This window comes from Sus scrofa, chromosome 6 (assembly GCF_000003025.6).
Source record: "Sus scrofa isolate TJ Tabasco breed Duroc chromosome 6, Sscrofa11.1, whole genome shotgun sequence".
NCBI classification, from domain to species: domain Eukaryota; kingdom Metazoa; phylum Chordata; class Mammalia; order Artiodactyla; family Suidae; genus Sus; species Sus scrofa.
In genome coordinates, this window is record NC_010448.4 from 106,596,064 (window position 1) to 106,621,836 (window position 25,773).

General features: G+C 38.8%; 1 protein-coding gene across 1 annotated transcript in view; it reads left to right on the forward strand.

The window, feature by feature from the left end:
* Window positions 1-25,773, forward strand: part of GREB1L (growth regulation by estrogen in breast cancer 1 like) — a 147,830-nt gene that overhangs the window by 50,182 nt on the left and 71,875 nt on the right. Inside the window, 5 exon segments of the mRNA XM_021096163.1 lie at window positions 15,567-15,683; window positions 16,482-16,601; window positions 17,614-17,751; window positions 19,344-19,529; window positions 24,699-25,025. Coding sequence (XP_020951822.1) covers window positions 15,567-15,683; window positions 16,482-16,601; window positions 17,614-17,751; window positions 19,344-19,529; window positions 24,699-25,025 — 888 coding nt within the window.

A 25,773-nucleotide genomic window follows, 5' to 3' on the forward strand; every position in this document is an offset into this window, starting at 1 on the left:
AAACTTTCTTCTTGACAAATTATGTTTATGGAGTCTTCAACAATTATTTTTCTTACATATGGTCAATAAAGTAGACTATAAGAATTTCACATTAGCCTGTGATAGTATTGCAAGCATTAGAGAATGCAGCATCTCCTGAGATGATAGATATTCATCCTTCTTTAGGAGATTGCCTTCTTAATCTTCCATCAGTAGCTGCCTATAATTAACATTTCTTGGCCTGCAATGTAGGTATACACATTGCAAAGTATTTGAAGAAGGGATTAATTTACTATTTACACAGCTTTGTCTCACATTCCACCTGCCAAGCTCTGGACATTCTGTTCTGGTTGGCTTGCCTCTTATCTTTTGCATATTTTCTTTCAACATATTTGTGTCACTGAGAACTCAAATTTCAGCCAATGATCCCAGTAAATAGTTTATGCTTTTGACTGAAAGTGATTATGTAGTTAACTGTGTAATATGCATACACCAGGCACATTCATGGAATTCAAGAGTAGATTTAAAAAAAAACTTTTCCTAACCCAAGATCTTGAAAGTTTCTCTTCCATGTTTTTTTCTAAAAGTTTTATTGTTTTATCTCTTGTATTAATGTCTATGAGTCATTTTGAGTTAATTTTTGGGTATGGTATGAGGTGAACATCTAAGTTCATCTTTTTGAATGTGGATATCCAGTTGTCCCAGCACCACCTATTGAACACGCTATCATTTTGTCAGTGAATTTCATTTATCAAAAAATCAGTTGGTTATAAATACAAGGATTTTCTTCTGGAAAAATTCATAAAATGGAACTCATCAAAATTCAAAACTTTTACACTTCAAAAGACAACATTATAAAAATTAAAAGACAAGTGATAGACTAGAAAAAATACTTGAAAAACATATATTTAATAAAGCTTTTGTATCCAAAATTTACAAAGAACTCTTACAATTTAGTAATAAAATGACAATTCAAGGGGCAGAGCCAACCCTAAGAGAAAGCGTTAAGTGCTCAAAATTTTCCCTTCCCTGCAACCTCTTGGCCTTCTCTCCTTTGCCTTCTGAGAGTTTAGAGCTCTCACGCTGCCCTCTGTCTGTCCAGAATATTTCATGATGCACCACATCCAGTCCAGACCTTGTTATTTTGTCTCCATCCACCCCCCTCCACCATCACTCCCCATACAACTCCTCTATCCCTGGTGACAGCCGTTTAGAAAACAGTTTCCGTTATCATTTAACTGACCCTAAATGTAGTTTGTTTGTCCCTTTCCTCTTTTGATTTGTCAAAAGTGTAGCCTTTAGCTGCTACACTTCCTTGAAATCAGAATAATAAAAAATTCCTCTAACAGGTTTTTATAAACTTAGTTTCTCATGATTATTCAAATTATTACTTTGGCAAAACAGTCTTCTTTTTCCAGATGTGGTGGGAACCCTTTGACTGGCAGATTTGCCTACTCCCAATGAGGTGCTGAGAACATGTAGGCTTTTCCTTTACACTGTCAATTCCTTGGGCAGGGGTTGTATCTTTGCCTTCTTCCCCTATTCTACCACCAGAGCCTAGCATAGTATTTAGCCTGCTGAAGAGGCTCAATAAACATTTGATGAATGAATGCATGTGAGAGAGAGGGATGAAGGCCAATGACCATATTCCTCTGAGACAGGGCCATGAATGTGCCTGTGAGACTTCTGTCTGCAAAAGAGAAAATGCAGCTCTTTAGCAAATATAAGGAAGAATGACCCATTTTGTAGAAATGAAGAAACTGTAAGTAATAATAAGGAAAAGTCATTTTTTCCAGTTACATTAGTCACAATATTTCATTCTAAGTGATAATACACAGTGCTGGCAAGGATATGGTAAAACTGACAATCTCAGGAGTTCCCATCGTGGCTCAGCAGAAACGAATCTGACCAGCACCCATAAGGACACAAGTTCAATCCCTGGCCTTGCTCAGTGAATTGAGGATCTGGTGTTGCCATGAACTGTGGTGTAGGTTACAGATGCGACTTGGAATCTGGCATTGCTGTGGCCGTGGTGAAGGCCAGTGGCTACAGCTCTGATTCCACCCCTTGCCTGGGAACCTCCATATGCCGTGGATGTATTTCCTTAAAAAAGAAAAAAAATTGACAATCTTAGACAGGCTGGTAGAGGTAAACAGTGATATGACCTTTTAAGAAAGCAATTTGGCAATATGTAACAGGACCATTAAAAATATTTATATTCTCTACTCTAGTAATCTTACCTCAGAGGGCATAGCCAAGAAAATAACCTAAAAGGAAAATCAAGATATTCACTGAAGTTATTCTTTATATTAACAAAAAAGGAGAAGCAACCTTTTAATATAGAAACAATCAAATAAATCATAGCATTCTCTCACAACAAAGAGAGTACTGGGAGACCAAAACAGCTAAAGTTCATTGGACCAAGTACCAGAAGGAAGAGAGAGAACCCTAGAGTTGTGCAGGTCAGCTGAAATGTTCATAGTACTGACTGATGCATGCATGTGAGGAAACTACTCAAGGCTGGTAAAAAGTACTATCCAGAAGAATTAGAGAGAACAGTGCCCAGCATTCACACAGGGCCAGGAATAAAAACTTTCCAAACTTGATGAAAATTATAAACCCACAGGTCCAAGGAGTTCAGTAAACCCCCAGCACAGAAACATGTAAAAAACCACAACAAAGCACATCATAATAAAATTGCTTAAAACCAATAAAATAAAGAGAAGATCTTAAAAACAGCAAGAGGGGAAAAAAGAGCATTAGGCACAGAGGAATTAAAATAAGCATGGCATTATATTTCTAATGGGAAACAATACAAATAAGACAGAGGAGGAGTTCCCACTGTGGTGCGGTGAATTAAGAATTCTATGTTGTCTCTAGAGCAGCTCTGATCACTACTGAGGCATGGGTTCAATCTCTGGCCCAAGCACAATGGGTTAAGGATCAGGTATTGCCTCAGCTATGGCACCTAGGTTGACGCTGTGGCTCAGATTCAGTCCCTGACCCAAGAACTTCTATATGCTGTGGGTGCAGCCAAAATAAATAAATATATATATATGACAGAGGAGCAACATCTTTAAAGTGCTGAAAGATATGAACTGTAAACCTAGAATTCTGTACTCAGCAAAAATGCTTTTCAAAAATGAAGGAGTTCCCATTGTGGCTCAGTGGGTTAAGAACCTGGCTTGTATCCAAGTGGATGCGGGTTTGATCCCTGGTCTTGCTCAGTGGGTTAAGGACCAGCACTGCCATAAGCTGTGACGTATGTCACAGATGCAGCTAAGAGTTGCTGTGACTGTGGCGTAGGCTGGCAGCTGCAGCTCCAATTCAACCCCTAGCCTGGAAACTTCCATATGCCTCAGTTAAGGCCGTGAGAAAAAAATGAAGGTGAAATATATTTTCAGACATAAAAAATATGGAAGAATTCATCATCAGTAGATTAACACTGTGAAAAATGCTAAAAGAAATCACTCATATAGATGGACAATGATACCAGATAGAAGAAAATGTCAGTCCTTTACAAGGAATTGAAAAGTCCCTTCTCCCTAAGATCAAAGCAAGACAGACATGACTGCTCTTACTACTTCTTTTCAGTGTTGTACTGCAGGTTCTGCAGATTCTAGCCAGTGCATTCAAACAAGAAAAAAAAAAAAAATCCAGTTTGGAAGAGAAGTAAAACTGCCTTTATTCATAGACAATAGATTAACTATGGAGAAAATCCAATGAAAACTACAAAAATGCTGTTAGACTTGTAAGTGAATTTAGCAATATTGCAGGATATAAAATCAGTATACAAATACCACTTGTATTTTGATATATCAGCAATGAACTATCGGAAATAAGATTTTTAAAATAAATGCCATTTATAATAGCATGAAAACAAAAATATTTAGGGATAAATCTGATAAAGGATGTGGAATAACTGTGGCCCTGAAAACTAGAAAACCATGCTGAAAGTAAAGGAAACCTGAATAAATTAGAAAGATATCTCTTGTTCATGGGTTGAAAGACTAATCTTACATAAGATGTCAGTTCTCTCCAAACTGACCTATAGATTCAACACAATCCAACTGAGAATCTCAGAGGCTTTTTTTTCCCATTTTGTTAGAAGTTGAGAAGGTAATTCATTCATGTGGAAATGCAAATGACTTAAAATAGCCAAAACAACTCTGAAAAAAGAAAAAAGTGGGAAGGTTAATGCTATCTGATTTCAAGGATTATTGTAAGGTGACAATACTCAGAACAGTATGGTACTTGTGTAAAGATATACTACAAATAGATATGCTACAAATAGATCAATAGATTTCTACAGAAAGGTCTAGAAATAAACACACATGTATGTACCTTTAACAAAGGCACAAAACAATGCAGCGAAGAAAGGATACCTTTTCAATAAGTGGTTCTGGAATAATTGGATATCAATATCCAAAAACATGCACTTCAATGCATATCCTCTACCATATCCAAAATAACTCAAACGGGCCAGAGATCTAAATGTAATACTCAGAGTTTCCATCGTGGCTCAGTGGTTAACGAACCCAAATAGTAAGTAACCATGAGGTTTCGGGTTCAATCCCTGGCCTTGCTCTCAGTGGGTTCGATCTCCAGCCCTGGAACTTCCACATGTGGTGGGCACAGCCAAAATAAATAAATAAATAAATAAATAAATAGTAATGAGCTACTGATACTCATAACAACATGGATGGATATCAAAATAATTAAGGTAACAATTCACTTGAAAGGAGCCAGACAAATGAAAAAGAATACTCTATTATTCTGTTTGTATAAAACTCTAGAAAATGCAAACTAATCTAAAGCAGACCAGTGATTGTTTGGAGATAGGAGAGCAAGGGAGACAGGAGAGAAGAGTGACAAGGAGTCACAAGGAGATTTGGAAGTGATAAATATGTTACTGTTTTGATTGTGGTGAGTATTTCACAAGTATATACATAGGCCATAACTTATCAGATTGTATACTTTGTGTGTGCAGTTTATTGTCAGTTACCTTGGTAACTGTTTACCTTGGTAAATCAGTTTAAAAAATCAACAGCATAAGAATAGGTTAGGAAGATATCTGATTTAATATTAATTTTAGGGAGAATTATGTTTTAATTAAGTGTTAGTCTCATTGGATGACATAAGTAAATGATGCAGTCTCAGAGTGCACTAATGGAAGTATTGTGTCTTATTAGAAGGACATTAGTCTAATTGCAGTTTAATATGAAAATAGGTTCCATGTGCTTTACTCGAAAGTGAAGCAAATTATGTAGTCTAAGTTTAATACAGGTACCAAGGGCAAAAAGAAAGCTTGTAAAGATTTAAGTTCTCCAACGTCTGGAAAACCCTTAACAAAATTTAGCACAACAAATGTTTATTGAATATCAACTGTTTTCTAGGCACTTGCTAACATGTTCATTGCTACCATGAGGTAGGTTGTAGTACCTTTTTGCAGAATCTCAGAAAAGGTTAGTATTTGGCAAAAAAAAAGTGGCAGAATCAGAATTCAAACTCGGCATATGGAGGTTCTTGCTACTTAAATGGCTACTTTTTTAGAAATTGTGTTTTTTGTCTTTTTTTTTTTTTTGTCTTGTTTTGTTTTTTAATCCCAGTGATTTTTCAGGCAGAGAGTTACCCAACTATTACATAAAGAGGATAAGGAGGAGTTCCCACTGTGGCTCAGCGGGTTAAGAACCCAACTAGTATCCATGAGGTTCAATCCTTAGCCTTCCCTGGTGGGTTAAGGATCCAGCATTGCCATGAGCTGTGGTGTAGGTCGAAGATGCGGCTCAGATCTGGCGTTGCTGTGGACGTGGTGTAGGCCGGCGGCTGTAGCTCCAACTAGACCCCTAGCATGGGAACCTCCATATGCCGAAGGTGCAGCCCTGAAAAAGTAAAAAAAATAAAATAAAAAGAAATCATTGCTTAAACCAAAGTAATGTAGATTTATTCTTACGTTTTCTTCTAAGAGTTTCATAGTTTTAGCTCTTACATTTAGATCTATAACTATTTTTGGTTAATTTCTGTATATGGTATGAGGACAAGATCCACCTTCATTCTTATGTGTTTGGATATCCAGTTGTCCCATAACCATTTATCGAAAAGATTGTTTTTATACATTGAATTTTCTTGGCACTCTTGTCAAAATCCAATTGCCCATTAAATGTAAGGTTTTATTTCTAGATTTTCAATGCTATTCCAGTGATCTGTGTGTCCATCCTTATGCCAATGCCACATTGCATGATAGTTGTATCTTTGTATGAAATTTTGAAATAGGTGTGAATCCTCTAGCTTTATTTTTTCTTTTTTGAGATTGTTTTGGGTACTCCAGGGTCCTTGCATTTCCATATCAATTTTAGGATTAACTTGTCAGTTTCTACAAAGAAACCACCTAGAATTTTTTTTTTTGTCTTTTTGCCATTTCTCAGGCCACTCTCGCGGCATATGGAGGTTCCCAGGCTAGGGGTCGAATCGGAGCTGTAGCCACCGGCCTACACCAGAGCCACAGCAACATGGGATCTGAGCCGTGTCTGCAACCTATACCACAGCTCACGGCAACGCCAGATCCTTAACCCACTGAGCAAGGCCAGGGATTGAACCTGAAACCTCATGGTTCCTAATCGGATTCGTTAACCACTGAGCCACAACGGGAACTCCCCAGCTAGAATTTTGATGCGCCTTGCACTGAATCTTTAGAACAATTTGTGACGAGTTGCTATATTAACAATATTAAGTCTTCTGATCCATGAGGATGGAATGTCTTTCCATTTATTTAGATCTTTAAAAATTTCTTTTAACAACATTTTGTAGTTTTCAGAGTGTAAGTTTTATACTTCTCTTATTCTGAAGTAATTATTTTTCTGATGCTATTGTAAGTGAAAGTTTTATCTTAATTTTATTTTTGTGTTCATTGTAAGTGCATAGAAATGCAATTGAGGGAGTTCCCATCTTGGCTCAGTGGAAGCTAATCTTTTTTTTTTTTTTTTTTTTTTTTTTTTGTCTTTTTAGGGCCACATCTATGGCATATGGAGATACCCAGGCTAGGGGTCTAATCGGAGCTATGGCTGCCGGCCTGTGCCAGAGCCACAGCAACGCCAGATCCGAGCCGAGTCTTCGACCTACACCACAGCTCACGGCAATGCCGGATCCTTAACCCACTGATAGAGGCCAGGGATCGAACCCACAACCTCATGGTTCCTAGTCAGATTCGTTTCTGCTGAGCCACGACAGAAACTCCTCAGCAGAAACGAATCTGACTAGCATCCATGAGGACACAAGTTTGATATCTGGCCTTGCTCAGTGGGTTAAGGATCCAGCATTGCCCTGAGCTGTGGTGTAGGTCGCAGATGCAGCTCAGATCCAGCGTGGCTGTGGCTGTGGCTGTGGTATAGGCCAGTGGCTCCAGCTCTCATTCAACCCCTAGCCTGGGAATCTCCATATGCCACAATGCAGCCCTAAAAAGACATATATATATGCAGTTGAGGCTCAGCAGTAACAAACCTGACTAGTATCCATGAGGATACAGGTTTGATTCCTGGCCCTGCTCAGTGGGTTAAGGATCCTGCTGTGAACTGTGGTGTAGGTCACAGATGCGGATTGGATCTGGCATTACTGTGGCTGTGGTATAGGCCAGCAGCTACAGCTCTGATTCGACCCCTAACCTGGGAACGTCCATATGCCATGGGCACAGCCCCAAAAAGACAAAAAAAAAGAAAGAAAAAGAAAAAAGAAAGAAAGAGGAGTTCCCGTCATTGGCGCAGTGGTTAACAAATCCAACTAGGAACCATGAGGTTGCGGGTTCGGTCCCTGCCCTTGCTCAGTGGGTTAACGATCCGGCGTTGCCATGAGCTGTGGTGTAGGTTGCAGACGCGGCTTGGATCCTGCATTGCTGTGGCTCTGGCACAGGCTGGTGGCTACAGCTCCGATTAGACCCCTAGCCTGGGAACCTCCATACGCCGCTGGAGCGGCCCAAGAAATAGCAAAAAAAAAAAAAAAAAGAAAGAAATTCGATTGACTTTTGTATATTGATCGTATTTCCTGCAACTTTGGCAAACATTTATTAGCTTTAGTAGTGTTGTAGTATTTTCTTTTTGTTCTTTTCATCTGAATCATCTAATTTTATGTCTATATGAGTTAGGTAGGGCTGCCATGACAAAACAGCACAGACCAAGTGGCTTAAACAGCTAAAATTTATTTTCTTGCCGTTCTGGAGATTGCAAGTCCAAGATCGTTGTGCAACAGGGTTGTGTTTTCTGAGGCCTCTCTACTTGGCTTGCAGATAGCCAGCTGCCTTCCTGCTATCCTCACATGGCCTTTTCCCTGTGCCTGCACATCCGTGGTGTCTCTTCCTCTTCTTATAAGGACACCATCATAGTAGATTAAGTCTTCACCCTTATGACCTCATTTAATCTTAATTACTTAGGGACCCTATCTCCAAATACTGTCACATTCTAAGGCACTGAGGATTAAGGCTTCAATATATGTTTTGTGGAGACAGAGGAACAATTCAGTCCAAAATAAAGGCATGTAATTGTTCATAGTATTTCTCTATAATTCTTTTTATTTCTGTAAGGTTGCTAGCAATGCCCTCTTTTTCACTCTTGACTTTAGTAGTTAGCACCTTTTATCTTGGTCAGTCCAACCAGAGATTTGTCAATTTTGTTGATCTACTCGAAGAACAAACTTTTGGTTTTGTTGCTTTTGACTATTGTTTCTCTAGTCCTTACCTCATTCATTGCTGTTCTAGTCTTTGTTATTTCCTTTCTTCTGCTTATTTTGGGTTTAGTTTGTCCATTTTCTAGGTTTTGTGGGGGTTTTTGTCTTTTTTTTTTTTTTTTTTTTTTTTTTGTCTTTTTAGGACTGCACCCACAGCATATGCAGGTTTCCAGGCTAGGAGTTGAATTGGAGCTGTAGCTTCCCACCCACACCGCAGCTACAGCAACCCCAGATCCGAGCCTGTCTGTGACCTATACCACAGCTCATGGCAATGCCAGATCCTTAACCCACTGAGCGAGGCCAGGTATCAAACTTTCATCCTCATGGATGCTAGTCAGATTGGTTTCCACTGAGCCACAACAGGAACTCCTTCTTTTTCTAGTTTTTTAAGGTAGAGGTTAGGTTACTTATTTGAGATTTTATTCTTTTAATATAGGCATTTACAGCCACAGATTTTCCTCCAAATACTTTTTTTTTTTTTTTGTCTTTTGTTGTTGTTGTTGTTGCTATTTCTTGGGCCGCTCCCATATGGAGGTTCCCAGGCCAGGGGTTGAATCGGAGCTGTAGCCACAGGCCTACGCCAGAGCCACAGCAACGCGGGATCCGAGCCGCGTCTGCGACCTACACCACAGCTCACGGCAACGCTGGATTGTTAACCCACTGAGCAAGGGCAGGGACCGAACCCGCAACCTCATGGTTCCTAGTCGGATTCGTTAACCACTGCGCCACGACGGGAACTCCCAAATACTTTTTAATAGCATCTTACAAGTTTTCAACTGTGGTGTTTTCATTTTTGTTTATCTTAAAGTGATATCTAATTTCTCTTGTGATTTCTTTTATCCATTGGTTATTTAGTAGTACCTGGTTTAATTTCCATATATTTGTGAATTTCTCAAATTTTCGTCTGTTATTGATTGCACATTTGATTCCAGTGAGGTTAAAGGATGTATTTTGTATGATTTTAATCCTTTTAATTTTATCAAGGCTTGTTTTATCATCTATGTCTAACCTATCCTTTCCCTGTGCAATAAAAAGGAATCTGTATTTCTGCTTTTGTTGGGGGAATATTCTGTTGATATCAGTTAAGTATAATTTGTGTATAGTGTTTCTGGAGTCTTCTATTTCCTTCTTGATGGTCTCCCTAGTTATTCTATGCATTATTGAAAATGAAGTACTGACATCTCAAACTATCATCATCAAATTGCATATTTTTCTCTTCCATTATGTCATGATCTGCTTTGTGAATTTGAGGCTCTGTTGTTAGGTACATATGTGTTTATGATTGATATGTCTTCTGGTTGTATGACCCTTTTATCATTATAAAATATCCTTTTTCTTCTCAAGTAATAATTTTTGTCTTAAAGGCTACTTTTTTCTGGTATTAGTATAGTCACACAAGGTCTCTTCTGGCTACTGTTTGCATTGTTATAGTGTGTTTTGCCATACAGAATTTTTTAATTGTAGCTGAATATATAAATTTTTGATGACATCTGGATATTGAGCAATAGTTTGGCTTTTTTTCCATTTTAAGGTGATAATTAACTCTCCCATGTTGTCTTATATTATTTCTGTATCTCCAATTTTTAGGTTTATATCTTTGGTCCATTTGATTTTGTTTGCTACTTAGTGTAAGGTGTGGATCCAACTTAATTTTTTCTTATATATCCAGTTTGCCTTAGCACAGTTTATTGAATGGTTCATTTTCATTGATGCTTTGAGCTGCTAACTTTATCTTATACTAAATTCTCTTGTGTATTTGCATCTATTTCTTACCCTCTTTTTTGTTCCATTGTTCTGTTTATTAATGTTCTAGTACCACAGTATTTTATAGACTAAGATTTTAATAATGTCTTATTATATCATCATGTTAGCCTCTTCTAATTTCTCTTATTTTTCAGAATGTTTCTTGCTATTCTTGTGTATATTTTTTATATCAACATTACATAAATTCACCTACTTAAATATTCTAATAATTATAATTGTAATTCTAATATATCTAACCTGTTGGCATCTTTCTAGGATCATATGAAATTTATAAATTAACTTTGATTGGGCATCTTCTTGACATTGAATATTTCTACTCTGAAACATGGTGTGTCGACATTTTTTCAGGTCTATTTTCATGATCTTCAGAAATATTCTTTTAATTTTTAAAAATCTTTAATATGAAAAGTTAAAATACATATAAAAGTAGAATAATATAATGTACCTTTATCATGGACCTAGCACCCAACTTCAATAACTATGAACATATGGCCAAATTGTTTCAATCTTACTGCCTCTCTCCCCTTCTTTCTCAATATTTTAAAACAAATCCCAAACATTGTATTAAAAGTATTACTATTTTTCTTCATATAGTTGTGAACATTTTTATTAATCTTATTCCTAGGCATTTTATCCATTGGTGGTTGTTTTTATATATGGAGTTTTATTTCTGTACATTGGCTTTTGTACCCTTTTGTAACTTTTAAAATAATGGTCTATGCTAATTTGAATTCACTGTTTTGAAAAAATCACCACCCTTCATAATTTGTTAAACAAATTTCACCTGTATACTTACCTAGACTGTTTGAAATAGGCTAAAATTCTAGGTTTAAACTAGTGTAGTAAGCTACTTAGTCTTCCACCAAACAATATATTTGCAGCCTGAAACATAATGACCAACCTGTGTAATGACATGGCAAACTTACCTAGGATTCCTATTTTGTAAGTTCTCTGTTAATACCTAAAAAACTTGACCTGTCACAGTTTCTTGTGACTTTATAATGATGTGTGTGCAGTTGTTGATCTCTGCTCTTCCCGTCCACCTTAAAATCACACCCTTGGAGTTCCTGTCATGGCTCAGCAGTTAATGAGCCCGACTAACATTCATGAGCACATAGGTTTGATCCCTGGCCTTGCTCAGTGGGTTAAGGATCTGGCATTGCTATGAGCTATGGTGTAGGTCATAGATGCAGCTGGGATCTGGCGTTGCTGTGGCTGTGGTGTAGGCCGGCAACTGTAGCTCCAGTTTGACCCCTAGCCTGGGAACCTCCATTTGCGGGTGTGGCTCTAAAAAGACAAAAAGCCCCCCCCCCAAAAAATTAACTCCCTGGTGGTAAGTCAGGCCCTCAGAGAGATACATTAATTCTTCAGAGCCAGTAGGGAACTATTTCAATCTTTGGAGTTCTTATGAGAAGCACTGGTTAGATATATTAGGAATCGCATTGTGGACTGAGTACTAATTTTTTAGATAATTTTGAATGTAGCACCACCAGTATCCTACTCTCTAGAACACTGTGTTTGAATCTTGGAGAGTTGTAATGGTCTCTTTGACACTTTTCCTTGTTACCTGCCTATGCTGTTCTGCTGGGGTGGAGTCAGGGATTTGGAGTCTGTCCTACTCATTTTGGAAAACTCTAATTGGCTTGAGTTTTCATTTCTCCCACAGCCTGCTTCTGAAGTGGCATGTGGTTTTTTTCTGGGCTGAATTATTTTGTAAGTCTAAATAGGAACTTTCCTTTTGGCTGTCCAAAAAGAAAGTAAAGTATTACATAAGTAAAATTCTAGTGTAGGGGTTCCAGTTGTGGCTCAGCAGAAACAAATCTGACTAGTATCCATGAGGACACAGGTTTGATCCCTGTCCTTGCTCAGTGAGTTAGGGATCCAGTGTTGCCGTGTGCTGTAGTGTAGGTTGCAGATGCAGCTCCAATTTGACCTCTAGCCTGAGAACCTCCATATGCCTCGAGTGTGGTCCTAAAAAAATAAATAAAATAAAAATTCTAGTTTATTCCAAATATTAAAAAACTTTCTTCAGAGAAAATTTCTTTCCCTGACATTGCAATGACTTAGATTCCATGACACTTTTTAAGTGGAAAACTCATCTGGATAGAGATAAATATATCTCACTAAAATATGGCTTTAGAGGAGACTGTGGCGACAGTTTTAATAACACACAGGATGATATCCTTCATGCCATATCATACAACTTTGACAGAGTTAAATGGCTTCCATTATTTAAGGTAATAAATAATACCAACCTTGAGTTCATATTGGGATTAAGTGTATTGATATATTTAAAGTGCTTAGACCCAACACGTAGTACCTGGTAGTAAGTGTTTGTTAAATACATAAAAGGAAAGTAAAACCTTAGTACAGAGAAATGGACTTTCTTAAAATAGGTCAAAGGAAAAATTGAAATTCTACAATCTACTCTCTCTCATCTCACTCTTGTTGAATTAACTTCCTTCCTGCATCTATAAATAGTTTCTAATTTGAACATCCTCTTTCATTTTAAAGATTCACCGGTTCTCAGTCCAGCTAATTCTGCAATCAATTTAAGTGGAGCTCAGGACCTGACCCGGAATAAGAATGTTGTGAAGCCACTGGCTTTGTCTTTGCAGGTTGTAGGGAAGACTTTTGCTGCAGGTGATGTTTCCCTCACTTATATTTCTTTGGTAAATACATAGTCTCTAAAAGACTTGTGTGAAATTTAATTGACAGTTTGGTAGAAGGAAACAGAAGCTCCTTCTTTGCCAGTTGAAAACAAAATTGGGGTTATCTACAATAACACATTATTATACAAAGCTTTGTGTTTTCTGTGTTATATCCAGAAGAATCAATGAATAACATTTACCTCACAGGGGAGACAAAGCATGTTTATTCTATTCAATAAACATTTCTTGGTTACCTGCTCTGATGAGGAACTAGAGACACAAAGATAAATAAGGCTTAATTCCTGATCTCTCATGTACTTGTAACCTACTTGAGGAAATAGACCTTTAAGAAGATATTTTCAGCACACTGCAGTAAATACATAATATCCTAGCGGAGTGCAGAGGAGGGGATTTTAGCCCAACATTTTAAGGAGTAATCAAGAACAGGCTCTTAGAGAAGCTTGGTCTTGAGCTATACAGAGATACTCACTGTACAAAGGAGTGGGATAAAGACATTTCAAATACAGGAAAAAGCAGGAACAAAGCTTGAATGGAAAAGGAAAGGAAAGAAGCAGCATGTTATACACAGGGATTTCCAGTAGTTTGGACTCGTTAGGGCCATACAATGTAAAACTCAAGCTGTAGCAGGAGGTGAGCAAGAGGTGGACAAGGGAAAGATCACAGGAGGTCAGGCTAAGAAGCATGGATTTTACTCTTTAACATATGGGACAGAGGAGTGACATGGTCTGATTTTAACTGAAGCTTCGGCAGCAAAAAGATAAGTGATGGGAATATTAACTGTAGGTCCTTTCAATAATGGGAGAAATGATGCGATCCTTAACTAGAGCGAAAATAAGTTGGAGAGGAAACGGACTGGCAAACTACTCAGGAAGTAAAATCAGCAGACTTGATTGATTAACATGAGCATGAAGCAGAAGAAGGGTTCTCAGTTGAGGTCTGTCTTTCTGGGCTAATGGTGATACCATTGCTTGGGATAAGCAATAAAGCAGGAGGAGCAGGTTTCCCAGGAGGAGATTGCCTTCTGATGGAAGAATACGGTAAAACTTATGAGATACTTGCCAAAACAAACTTGAATCTGAGCAAGCCTCTATATCTAGTGATTAGTTTAGCAAATGGAGGAGATGTTAAATGACACCATGGATATCCAACAAGCAAAATCCAGAAAATGAGAGATTCTGCCATTGTTTTCAGCAAATTAATTGTAAGAAAGGAAAAGAAGGAGAATCCTACAGATTAGAAGAAGTTTAAGGGATATAGCAACTGAATTCAAAGTGTGGATTTTTTTTGAACCCCAGTTTGAACAAGAAGTGTAAAAAGCCATTTCTGAGGAGTTCCCATTGTGGCGCAGCGGAAATGAATCTGACTAGGAACCATGAGGTTTCGGGTTCAATCCCTGGCCTCACTCAGTGGGCTAAGGATCTGGCGTTACCATGGGCTGTAGTGTAGGTCACAGACGAGGCTTGAATCCAGCATTGCTGTGGCTGTGGTGTAGGCAGCAGCTGTAGCTCCAATTCGACCCCTAGCCTGGGAACCTCCATATGCCATGGGTGCGGGCCTAAAAAAGACCAAAAGAAAAAAAAAATCTGAGATGATTGGGGGCAATTTGAATACTAATGGGATATTGGATATTAAGAAATTACTTATCATTATTCATTTTAAATATAAGACAATATCATAGTTATGTCATTTAAGAGTCCTTTTCTTTTAGAAACACATACAAAAGTATTTATGGGAGTTCCCACTGTAGTGCATTGGATTAAGAATCTGACTGCAGTGGTTTGGGTTGGTGCAGAAGCACAGATTCAATCCCCAACCCAGCACAATGGGTTAAGGATCTGGTGTTGCTGCAGCTGTGGTGCAGGTCGCAGCTGTGGCTATAATTTTCTCCCTGGCCTGGGAACTTCCATTTGCCACTGATCCAGCCATTTAAAAAAAAAAGTGTTTATGGATGAAGTGATCTGATAAATAAGTTTGCTTCAAAATAATCCAGAGTCCATGTATGTGTGTCTATGGAGTCAGGGGAAAGAGTAGGGGGTATAGATAAAACAAGATTGGCCACATGTTGATAAACGTTGAAGCTGGGTGGTGAGTACATAGTTAATATACTCTTTTCTCTACTCTTATATATGTTTAAATATTTTCTTGATACAAAGTTTTTTTAAAAAATTGTCTCCTCTTTCCATCCACCATGTCCAAAGACTTTACTGAACACTATTCTAAAAGATCTCTTGGGGTCCTGGAAATTATTTTTAGGTGACATTTCATGTTAATGAAGGTACTCTCCGATGGTTGTCATTGGCTTTATACCACTGGGCTGTCCCGTGAGTGGATATCTTTGAATCCTAGAGTGTGAGGTCTGTCGTACGGTTGCACCATCACAGAAAGCAATATCTTGCCTCCCCAGACTCTGCTCTGAGAGGTTCCTCTTGTCTACTACAGATGCTGCTAATGGCAACAGTAGCCATGGAGGAAAGAGCAGTGCTTCTGGCTCCACTCCAGCCCGCCCTGGAAGTTACTCTTTGTCACCAAGACCTAGCTTTGCCTCAGGAGACCAAGGTACAACATCCAATCTTAGAGTTTTGAAAGAATGCAATTTAATTATGGAAGAAGTGCCCCAAAGGGTTTGTAATGATGAATTATCTGGCAGCACACTCACAGGTTTTCCTTAGTTTCTCATATCATGTTTTGAAAGCTTATGATTGGTATGAATAGTTATGATTACATATCTTGGTGATTGTACAAGAACAGGCCTATCTAGGAAATAGCATTGAAACACATGTATAAGAAGTGTCTTAAGGAGTTCCTGTTGTGGCTCAGCAGGTTAAGAACCCAACATAGTGTCCGTGAGGATGCAGGTTCATCCCTGGATTCACTCAGTGACTTAAGGATCCGGCATTGCCGCAAGGTGCAGTCAGATCGACTATGCAGCTCGGATCTGGCTTTACTGTGGCTGCAGCTTTGATTCAACCCCTAGCCCGGGAGGTTCCATATGCTGCAGATGTGGCCCTAAAAAGAAAAAAAAAAAAAAAGCGTCTTGAAAAGCCATGGGCTTTGCTGACCAACCTCTCTGGTAAATCTGAGCCTTCCTTTCACCATCTACAAAATACGTATAATAACATACTTGTCCACCAATTTCATAGGCTTGTTGATAGAATAAGATGAAATAATTTGGATAATTGTAAAACAGCCTGCAGATGTTAGACGGTACTGTTAGTATGACTTTTTCTAACTTTATCCTTACCTTTAGAAAAGGTGACTTAGACTTTCTGAGTATAATATTAAAACTCCTGTGTTAGTCTGGCTCCTTTCCTTTCTTCCACCACTAAAGACGCTCATCTTTCTTTTTGCCTTCAGCTACCATGTTCATTTCTGGGCCACCAAAGAAACGACACCGAGGATGGTATCCTGGCTCACCTGTTCCCCAACCTGGTTTAGTTGTACCTATTCCCACAGTTCGCCCCCTTTCAAGAACTGGTAAGATTTTGACAGAAAATGGGTTTTAAGTTTCCGTAAACTAGCTGAGGTATCTCCTACTCTTGTTCTTTCCATGAACTCGTGAAGATAAATTTCCTTAACCATTTTCTCCAGTGCTATGCAGCTAATATTTTGTCCCCATCACATCTGCCTTTCCTACAAGCTCACGTACCATCACGACAGATGTTGATTCACCATCTGGCTTTATTTTAGCCATAGTACCAATAAACCGTTCTTTACATAGAGCATGAGACTATCAATCTGCCATCATAGAGCACAAATGAACTTGCTTTGCCAGTAGCGGTATTAAATGTATCCTCCTGTGCTCTGGTTCTTTATAGGACCTCTACTTATTTCTGATCTAGATAGTTCAGTCTGACTAGAATCCTTAAAAAAAAATAACTGGCTGTCCTTTCTTATAACCAAGCTTTGGCCATTTGGTGCCTATAGTTAAGTATCAAATGCTTGCTGTATGAAACACAGAAAAATGTAAATATAACAATTCTAAGACAGAGATGGGGTTCTTTAAAAATTTAAGTTTGTTTAAAAGGTAGTTTTAAATGCTACATAGAAGTACTGTTTACACAAAGAATTATGCCAGTGTGTTACAGTGGTTGCTTCTAGAAAGTACTGATTAATGATGAATTTATCCTTTTTTCACTTTTCTATACTTTTCATATTTTCTCTAATGAGTAGATATGCCTTGATAGTCTGAGGCGGGGGAAGAGATAACATACATAACAGAATCCAAAAGAATGTATGTTGGCAAAATAACTAGAAGGAAAAACTACCAAAATGCTAAATAGTGTTTATCTCCAGACAATTTGATAATGGTTGTTTTTTGTTTGTTTTTCTCACTTTCTTGTTTTATATAATAAACCGCAAATTACTTTACTAAAAAAAATTAGACTTACAAAATTTGCATATTAAAGTATTAACATTGTGTCGATTTCAATTGTATCTCCTTTAGTCTTCCTGTCTAATCCTTCTTGTCAAACAACTTTTTTTCCAGAGTCCCTTTTATCTGCCCCAGTTCCACAGACTCCATTAACTGGAATTTTACAACCTCGACCCATTCCTGCAGGGGAAACTGTAATTGTTCCTGAAAATCTGCTGAGTAACTCAGGAGTTAGACCAGTAATCCTGATAGGTAAGGAAAGGAATTCCAAGTTCTTGTGTCTGCTGGAGTCCAGGAATGTTTCTCCATTTCATTGTGTATTTATTCATGTGTTCATGAATGTCTTCATTGATCCGTCTATTAATTTTTTCAGCTTTTATTGGTCAGCTCCTTCATGCTATACTAAACATGTGACTAGAAGTTGGGAATAAGGCAAAGTCTTTTTGCCCACGAGAAGCACTGTTTAGTGGGGGAGTCTAGAGGTTCACAACCAAGAACTCCAAGAGCTCAGAGGAGAGGGAGCTTAACTCTGCCTGGAGGGGGTCTGAGAAGACTTCTCGGAGGTGATGTTCCAGCTGGGGAACTGAAGGGTGGGTGAGAGAAGACAAGGTGGGGAAGGGCTCCTTCCAGTCAAAGGGAGCCGAACCACAGAGAAGAGGAACACACTAAGCCGAGTGGGGCTAAGGGGCCCCACTCAGCAGACCCGGGCTGCCCCAGAGCTGCAGTTCTAAACCACAGCAAAGCATCTGTGAATCTTTAAGAAGTCAGAGGTTCTCCAAGTTTCCATAAGTGGAGATGTGGAAATTTAGGGGTCCCTAGATTCTGGACTAATTGAGTGCCTTTCATACCCACATCAAGAGTCCCTTCATTTGGGGGCCAGCTTAGGCCAGAAGAAGACGGCCAGCTTTACCTTTGGGACTAAACAGATAAGGTGTTTCAGCCCACGAGGTCTTTACGGTATATCTATGGGAGGTGTTATCTGCTTCTTACAGTTGGCTTGAGCATACTGACATGAGTGGTTTTGCTTTGAGCCCTGTTCTTTATCAGTCACTGCTCCTGGACCTATAGACACTGGGGGAATCCCAGTTGTTTAAATTCCATATAGTCAGGAAGTTCTTATTGAGCTTTTGAGTTGTGTGTGTAGTGCAACTAAGCCTTGGAAAGATACATAAAACATGGTGTCTGGCTTTTAGAAAGACTCACAGAGGACTGTCCCCTTCACCAAACAATGAAAAGAGGGTGTATTTTCAACACACTTTTTCCCTCTCTACTTCTAAGATGCTTGGAGGCTGTTTCCTGACATTTAGGAAGAGAACATAAAAAAATAGCTAAAATAGCAAAAAGATTAAGAACCTCCAAGAAAGTGCAACTGGCAGAATATAGCTATTGATCAATTTGAGCTTAGCTTAAATTTTTTAAAAGGAAAGCTCAAGAAGTGAAACATGTTATTATAGTTTGTTTTCTGACTTCCTATCTGAAAAGGAACTTGATTAGGAATTTTAATATGTTAACATTACAGTTTTATGAAGGATTCAGAGATGTTTTTTGCAAACTCTCATCAATCCTCTGTGGCAGAGATATAATATTAACATATCCCTTATATAATATGAGTACTAATATAATTTGACTATTTTTGCTTCCTGTTCACCTAATGTAATAAAAGGATAGAATTTAGAGCATTCAAGTAAAATCCCTAGGGTTGATATATTTGAGTGATTTGTTTGGCAGCCACCGCAGAGGGCAGGGAATTTTGTTAAGCATCGTTGATCCTAGTTGAGCAAGTGTACCTGGTTGGACCTCAAAAAGAAATATTGAACTTTATTGGCTTGCTTCTATTGGGGCAGGCTATGGCACTTTACCCTATTTCTATGGAAATGTTGGTGACATTGTTGTGAGTCCTCTGCTGGTGAATTGCTACAAGATTCCACAGTTGGAAAACAAAGATTTGGAACAATTAGGGTTGACTGGCAGCCAGCTCCTGAGCGTGGAAAACATGATTCTTCTGACCATACAGTATCTTGTGCGGCTGGGTAAGCTATTTTCAATAATCATTTGATGGTAACGATTTTTATTGGGGTTTTTTGGTAACATACTTCTTTCCTTTCTTACCCATTTTCTCACATTTATCCCTCTCTTACTTTCCCTCTGTCACTTCTAACATTCTTTTTCTTCAACCGCATTCTCTATGGCTTTTCTCTTTCCTTTCATCTATTTCTTTCTACTCCTTTACTTCTCTTTCCTGTCCTCATTTCTCTCAGATCTAGCCTCCCTGGTTTCTCGTTTTGTTTCTTTGGGTCTTAGAAGAGATAAATTGCTCCACCTAGTGTCCAGTCCCATGATAGTCCTAACATCTCCAGAGCAATTGTGGGCAGAACCTCTAAGGGCTGTGCCACCCTCCTCCTCCTGGGGAGAGTCAGGCCAAGCCACATTTCTGAAAGTGCACCTACCAGTCTGAAATGCAAGTATAACCATTGCCTTAGACAATTATTTTCCAATTTTCCACCTAGCCTTTTTACCTTGTTTATCCTCTGTCCCCACACCCATTCGTTTTCTTCTCTAGCCACACCCCTTTGATGTGGTCCCATCCTGCTTCCCTTCACTGAGGTAGTAACTTGGACCTCCCTGGAGGGCTCTCTGGGCTTTAGGTTAAGGGGGATATATAGGTCATGAACCCTTCACTTCCTCTATCTCCTCCTGAGCCCCACAGTGGGTGTATGCAGGTGCCCTGACAATACTGCAGTGGTTCCACAGCATTTACATTGCAATGACCTTTATTTTGCAAAGTGCAGCGGGTCATCTAATATGCAGCCTAATTATACACTCACTCCAGGGCTTCAAACCACTGATTTACTTAGGAAAGTGTTCAGGTTGTAAAATTGCACATTAAAAATTGTATCTGCAATCTTGTGAATTGTTTTAATGTTTGAAACTACTTTGGTGTTGGAGTTCCTGTCGTGGTGCAGTGGAAACGAATCTGACTAGGAACCATGAGGTTGCGAGTTCAATCCCTGGCCTCACTCAGTGGTTAAGTATCTGGTGTTGCTATGGTTGTGATGCAGGCCGGCAGCTACAGCTCCAATTAGACCCCTAGCCTGGGAACCTCCATATGCCTCAGGTGCGGCCCTAAAAAGACACACACACACACACACAAAAAACTACCTTGGTGTTAAACAGTTTTTTTAAAAAGGCTAAATAATGTTACACACACACACACACACACACACACACACACACACACACATCCCTTCAACTGGCCAGGTTCAGTCCTTGGTGCATAAGCTAGCCACAGGCCTGCTTTGGCATGGGCTTTTGACACTTACAAGGTTTCAGATAGCTCATGAGCCATTTTCATGAGAAATCTAGGACTTGATAATCATTTTTATTAGTGGGTACTAAAATTATAAAAATCACCCAGGTCTGCAGCTCATTTGATGTCGTAATTTTAATTAATACATACTGATTTTGGAGTTCCTGTCGTGGCACAGTGGTTAACGAATCCGACTACGAACCATGAGGTTGCAGGTTCGATCCCTGCCCTTGCTCAGTGGGTTAACGATCCGGCGTTGCCGTGAGCTGTGGTGTAGGTCACAGACGCGGCTCGGATCCTGCATTGCTATGGCTCTGGCATAGGCTGGCAGCTACAGCTCCTATTAGACCCCTAGCCTGGGAACCTCCATATGCCGCGGGAGCGGCCCAAGAAATGGCAAAAAGACAAAAAAAAAAAAAAATACTGATTTTCAACTATGTTCCCAGATGAAAACCCAGCTTCTAGATGCATCCAGAATCAGTGAAACAAGGCCACCTAAAGTAATGCTATTATAGCAAACCAAGCCTATCAGTACAGTATTTTTTTTCAATCCCAATGACAGTTTAAATAATCAAAGTCCAAGTTAATTAAATGAACTAAATGGTCAAAACAAAACATCTTCCCTTAAATTACTAAAAGTTCTTTTCTTAAAAATGGAACAATCTTGCAATTCCCTAGTGGCTCAGCAAGTTAAGGATCCACTGTTGTCACTGATGTGGCTCGGGTCACTGCAGAGGTGTGGGTTTGATTCCTGGCCCCAGAACTTCCACATGCCTCAGGCAGCCAAAAAAAAATTAAAAAATTTAAAAAAATAACAATCTCCAATAAATCAGACAAAACTTTTCTCTGCTCTGCAAGACCAGTTCTCTCCAGTTTTACTTGCAACCAATTAATTATGTCTCTCAAAGTCCAATATAAAGAGTCTCATATTGGACTTTGAGAGGCATAATTAACCTAAATTTTGTACATTGGGATATCTCTTAACCTAAATTTTGTACATTGGGATATCGCTTCTCCTCAATAACTAACTCTTCTGGAGTCCTTATTTTTATGTATTTATTGCCTTCGGAAGTTTTGAATCTATGCTATAGATTATAAATAAACATTTAAAAAAGTAACTCTAAATCACTGTAAGGACATGTTTAATACTTGGATGGTTAAGTTTTCTGAAGGTAACTGAGAAGAAGAAAAGCAAGATTTTTCAGAAGGAACTATAGTCACTTTTTTTAAAAATTAAATAAATAAATAGATAAATAATAATTTAAGAATAAAAAGTTTTAATTAAGACATAAAATAATAAAAAATAAATCTGTTATTTCACAAGCTGGAAATCTTTTGAAGTAGATCATGAAATCAACAAATCCAGAGATTCTTGGAAGACTCTGGGTCTGTTGGAACCTTGTCTTCTCCTGTTAAGGTAGCTCTATCTGAAAAGCCTTCAGAACTGATGCCCAAGCTACTGGATATCAGCTCTTGAAGGGAAAAAAATGACTATTATCAAGCCTGTGAAAAGTGAAGAAAAGGCTTCTGCAATTTATAAAGGCTACAGAGGAAGAAGTGACAGGAGGTGATTGAAACAAGGCAATTTACTGAAAAAGTCTCTTACGTCATGTAAACTTTGGTACATTTCCCTCTATTTCTCAACTCCTAATAGTAATTCAGTCAAAACTTCATAAAAGTGAGTTTTTAGGCAACAGAGAATGCTATGAACATGTCGGATGCTTTATTTTCCCAGAATGCCTTTGTTTTTGGAATTGATTATGCTGCCTAACAGAGCAGGTTACTCCATCATGGTTGGAAGTGAGTCTTGTGGACACACCTGTTAACCAGCCTCTTCAGGTTGTCTGTGAAGGGCAGTAGGGGACCAGAGACAGGCAGAGCTTTTGAGCTGTCATTTATTCTGCTAGAAGAAAACTTTAATTAGACAAGCACCCTGCCTTCTTCTCAGGCAGTCAGTAAATCTGTGCACGATGAGCTCACTACCAAGTGTGTACTTAGTGGCCACGAACCATGGTGCTAATTTGATAAAGCTAAATGAAGATCAGAAGCTTTGGTGGCTCCCAGGTGATAGGAAGGCATCCATCTCCCCCTCATAAGGGGTGGGGAAGGCACAACACAAACAGTGTAAGCTTGGCCACTTTTTTGCCCTCTCTCCACCTTATAGAAGAGAAAACTCTGTGAGGACTTGACTGTCCCACTTCTCTCTGACCTCCAACCAATCCTGGAAAAACAGGGTTTTTTCCCTATGGAAGTTGTTTGTTTTTTAATGTATAATATTTTATATAATGTTTCTTATCCTAAACATTACTAAACTTTCATTGTCCTACTTCCTAGAGAAGAAGGGCAGGGGGCCAAGGAGGCCACTTAAACTTCTGCTAGAAGAAGGAAAGATTTTTGATCCACTCAGGGTGTCTCCCTCTCATGCGGAAGTCCAGCCCCCTGTGCCTATATTCTTTTTTTTTAATATATAATGGGTTTTTTTTCCATTATAACTGGTTTAAAGTGTTCTGTCAATTTTCTACTATGCAGCATGGTGACCCAGTTACACATACATGTAGAGATTCTTTTTTCTCACATTGTCATCCTCCATCATAAGTGACTAGATAGAGTTCCCAGTGCTACACAGCAGGATCTCATTGCTAATCCATTCCAAAGCCTATGTTCTTTTGCAAGATGTTCTGAGTCTGTTTCCTGATCCAAGAAACCACAGACACCGAGAGGTCTTTATCTGTTTCAGAAGCCCAAGTTTCAAATTTCAGGTCCGCACAGCAAAATAAATGATTTTGAGTAGCAGGAGTGAACGTAGTCTTGCTGGTTTCAATTTTTTTTTTTAATTCATGATGTTTTAGATTTCATTAATTTTTTTCAGTGTACAGCAAAGTGATTACATATATATATTCTTTTTCAGATTCTTTTCCTGTATAAATTGCTGATTTCAATTTAAACTAAGTATAGGAATTCATTTGTCACTTAGATGTCAAACATTGACTTGCTTATTTTGTCCTAAAAACTGGTTGAGTTTCTAAAGAGAAACAAAATCCTCCTAATGCCAGAGACCATGGATCACCCATATAAACTCAGCCATAGCCATAGCCAAGGAAGAGAGCCAAAGGCCATACTAACAACCCAGAACCCTGGGGAATAACTAGATGATGAGAGTTTTCTCTATCTGGGGAAGGTGTGAAACTGCCTAAATATAAATTGGGTGTGGAAAATAATTAAACTTAATTTTCCTTGCGGACAGTATCCCATAGTTAGGGGTAGAAGCAATCCATTAAAATGTTTTCCTAAGATGCTTGTGAATAAAATGAGAAATGAGTGAAGCCTGAAGCTGATTTTATACCAGTAGATTAGCTCCTTGAATCATTAGTCATTAACTGTTTTTGTAATGCCAAGTTCAAGAAGTCAACAAAAATACCACCTTCAGTGACCATCTCCCAAAACTTGCAATGGAATTGATACTATCTCTGAGCCCATCCTCTTGAAATATACCAAGAATAGAAGTCTGAATCTTTTTTTTTTTTTTTTTGCCATACTGTGGCATGTGGAAGTTCCTGGGCGAGGGATGCATAGTTAAAAAATAAATAAATAAATAAATAAATACACACACACACATACATATCCATGTGTGTGTGTTTATATATTTTAATAAATATTTTATAAATATATTTTTAAATATATATAGAGAGAGGAAAAGGAAGACAGAGAAAATAGAAGGTAATTTCACAATGGAAAATGGTTAGTAGAGGCTCTATACCTGAGGCCACTATAACTAAAAAGCTTATTTGCCAGTTGGAGTAGACTGCACACTGATGTGTGTGTTTGTGTGTGTATCTCTCTTTTCTAGCTGTGATTAAAAAAAAAATTCTAGCTGTAATTCTCTTCAATTTAGGTCCTGACCAGATACCTCTCAGGGAAGAGTTTGAGCAAATTATGCTGAAAGCTATGCAGGAGTTTACTCTTCGAGAGAGAGCCCTGCAGATGGGGGCTCAGTGCACACCCGTGTCACCAGGACAGCTGCCCTGGCTGGCTCGGTTAATTGCCAGCGTATCTCAAGACTTGGTTCATGTGATTGTGACCCAGAACTCTTTGGCAGAGGGTATTTCAGAGACATTGAGGACTCTCAGTGAAATGAGACACTATCAAAAACTACCAGATTATGTTGTGACAATTTGTGCATCGAAAATCAGAGGAAATGAATTTTGTGTGGTAGTATTAGGTGAGTAATTTTTTAAAATCCATTTATTCAGTTATCTGTCCATTTGAAAAATACTTAATGGGGTGTTTCAGGCATCCATGTAATTAATCTCTGGTCAAGGGCTCCAACTTGGGTTCTTCCTCCTAATTTTAACTTTTCCTTTGCTCCTCAGATCAGATTTGTGTAGCCCTTCATTTGGCTGGTGTCCCTGTCAGCTGGTTGTGGGAGCATTATTTCAAAGCACACCCTTGTAACAGATACCCTTGTCTCATGTAACTTCTGTCCTTACAAGGTTTTGGAAATGTTACCCCTCTGGCATGTGATAAAGCCATTGCCACAGGTGCCTAAGCCAGTTAATCATATTTGCCAGGAACTTAGCTCATATATTCATATCTTCACTAAAGAGGATGTTTCATGTTATAACATTGACCCGAAAGAAAAGGTTCAGAGGAGTTCCCATTGTGGCTCAGCAGTAATGAACCTGGCTAGTATCCATGAGGATGTGGATTTGATCCCTTGTCTCACTCAGTGTGTTGGGGATCTGGTGTCGCCATGAGCTGTGGGGTAGGTTGCAGACCAGGCTCAGACCCCAAGTTGCTGTGGCTGCGGTGTAGGCTGGCAGCTGTATCTCCGATGCTACCCCTAGCTTGGGAATTGCCATATTCTGGGTACAGCCCTAAAACAAAGAAAAACAAAAAGTTCAGAAAGTTGGTACATTACAAAATGTATTTTTGTTTCTGGTGCTGATTTCCTATCAGACACCATCCTG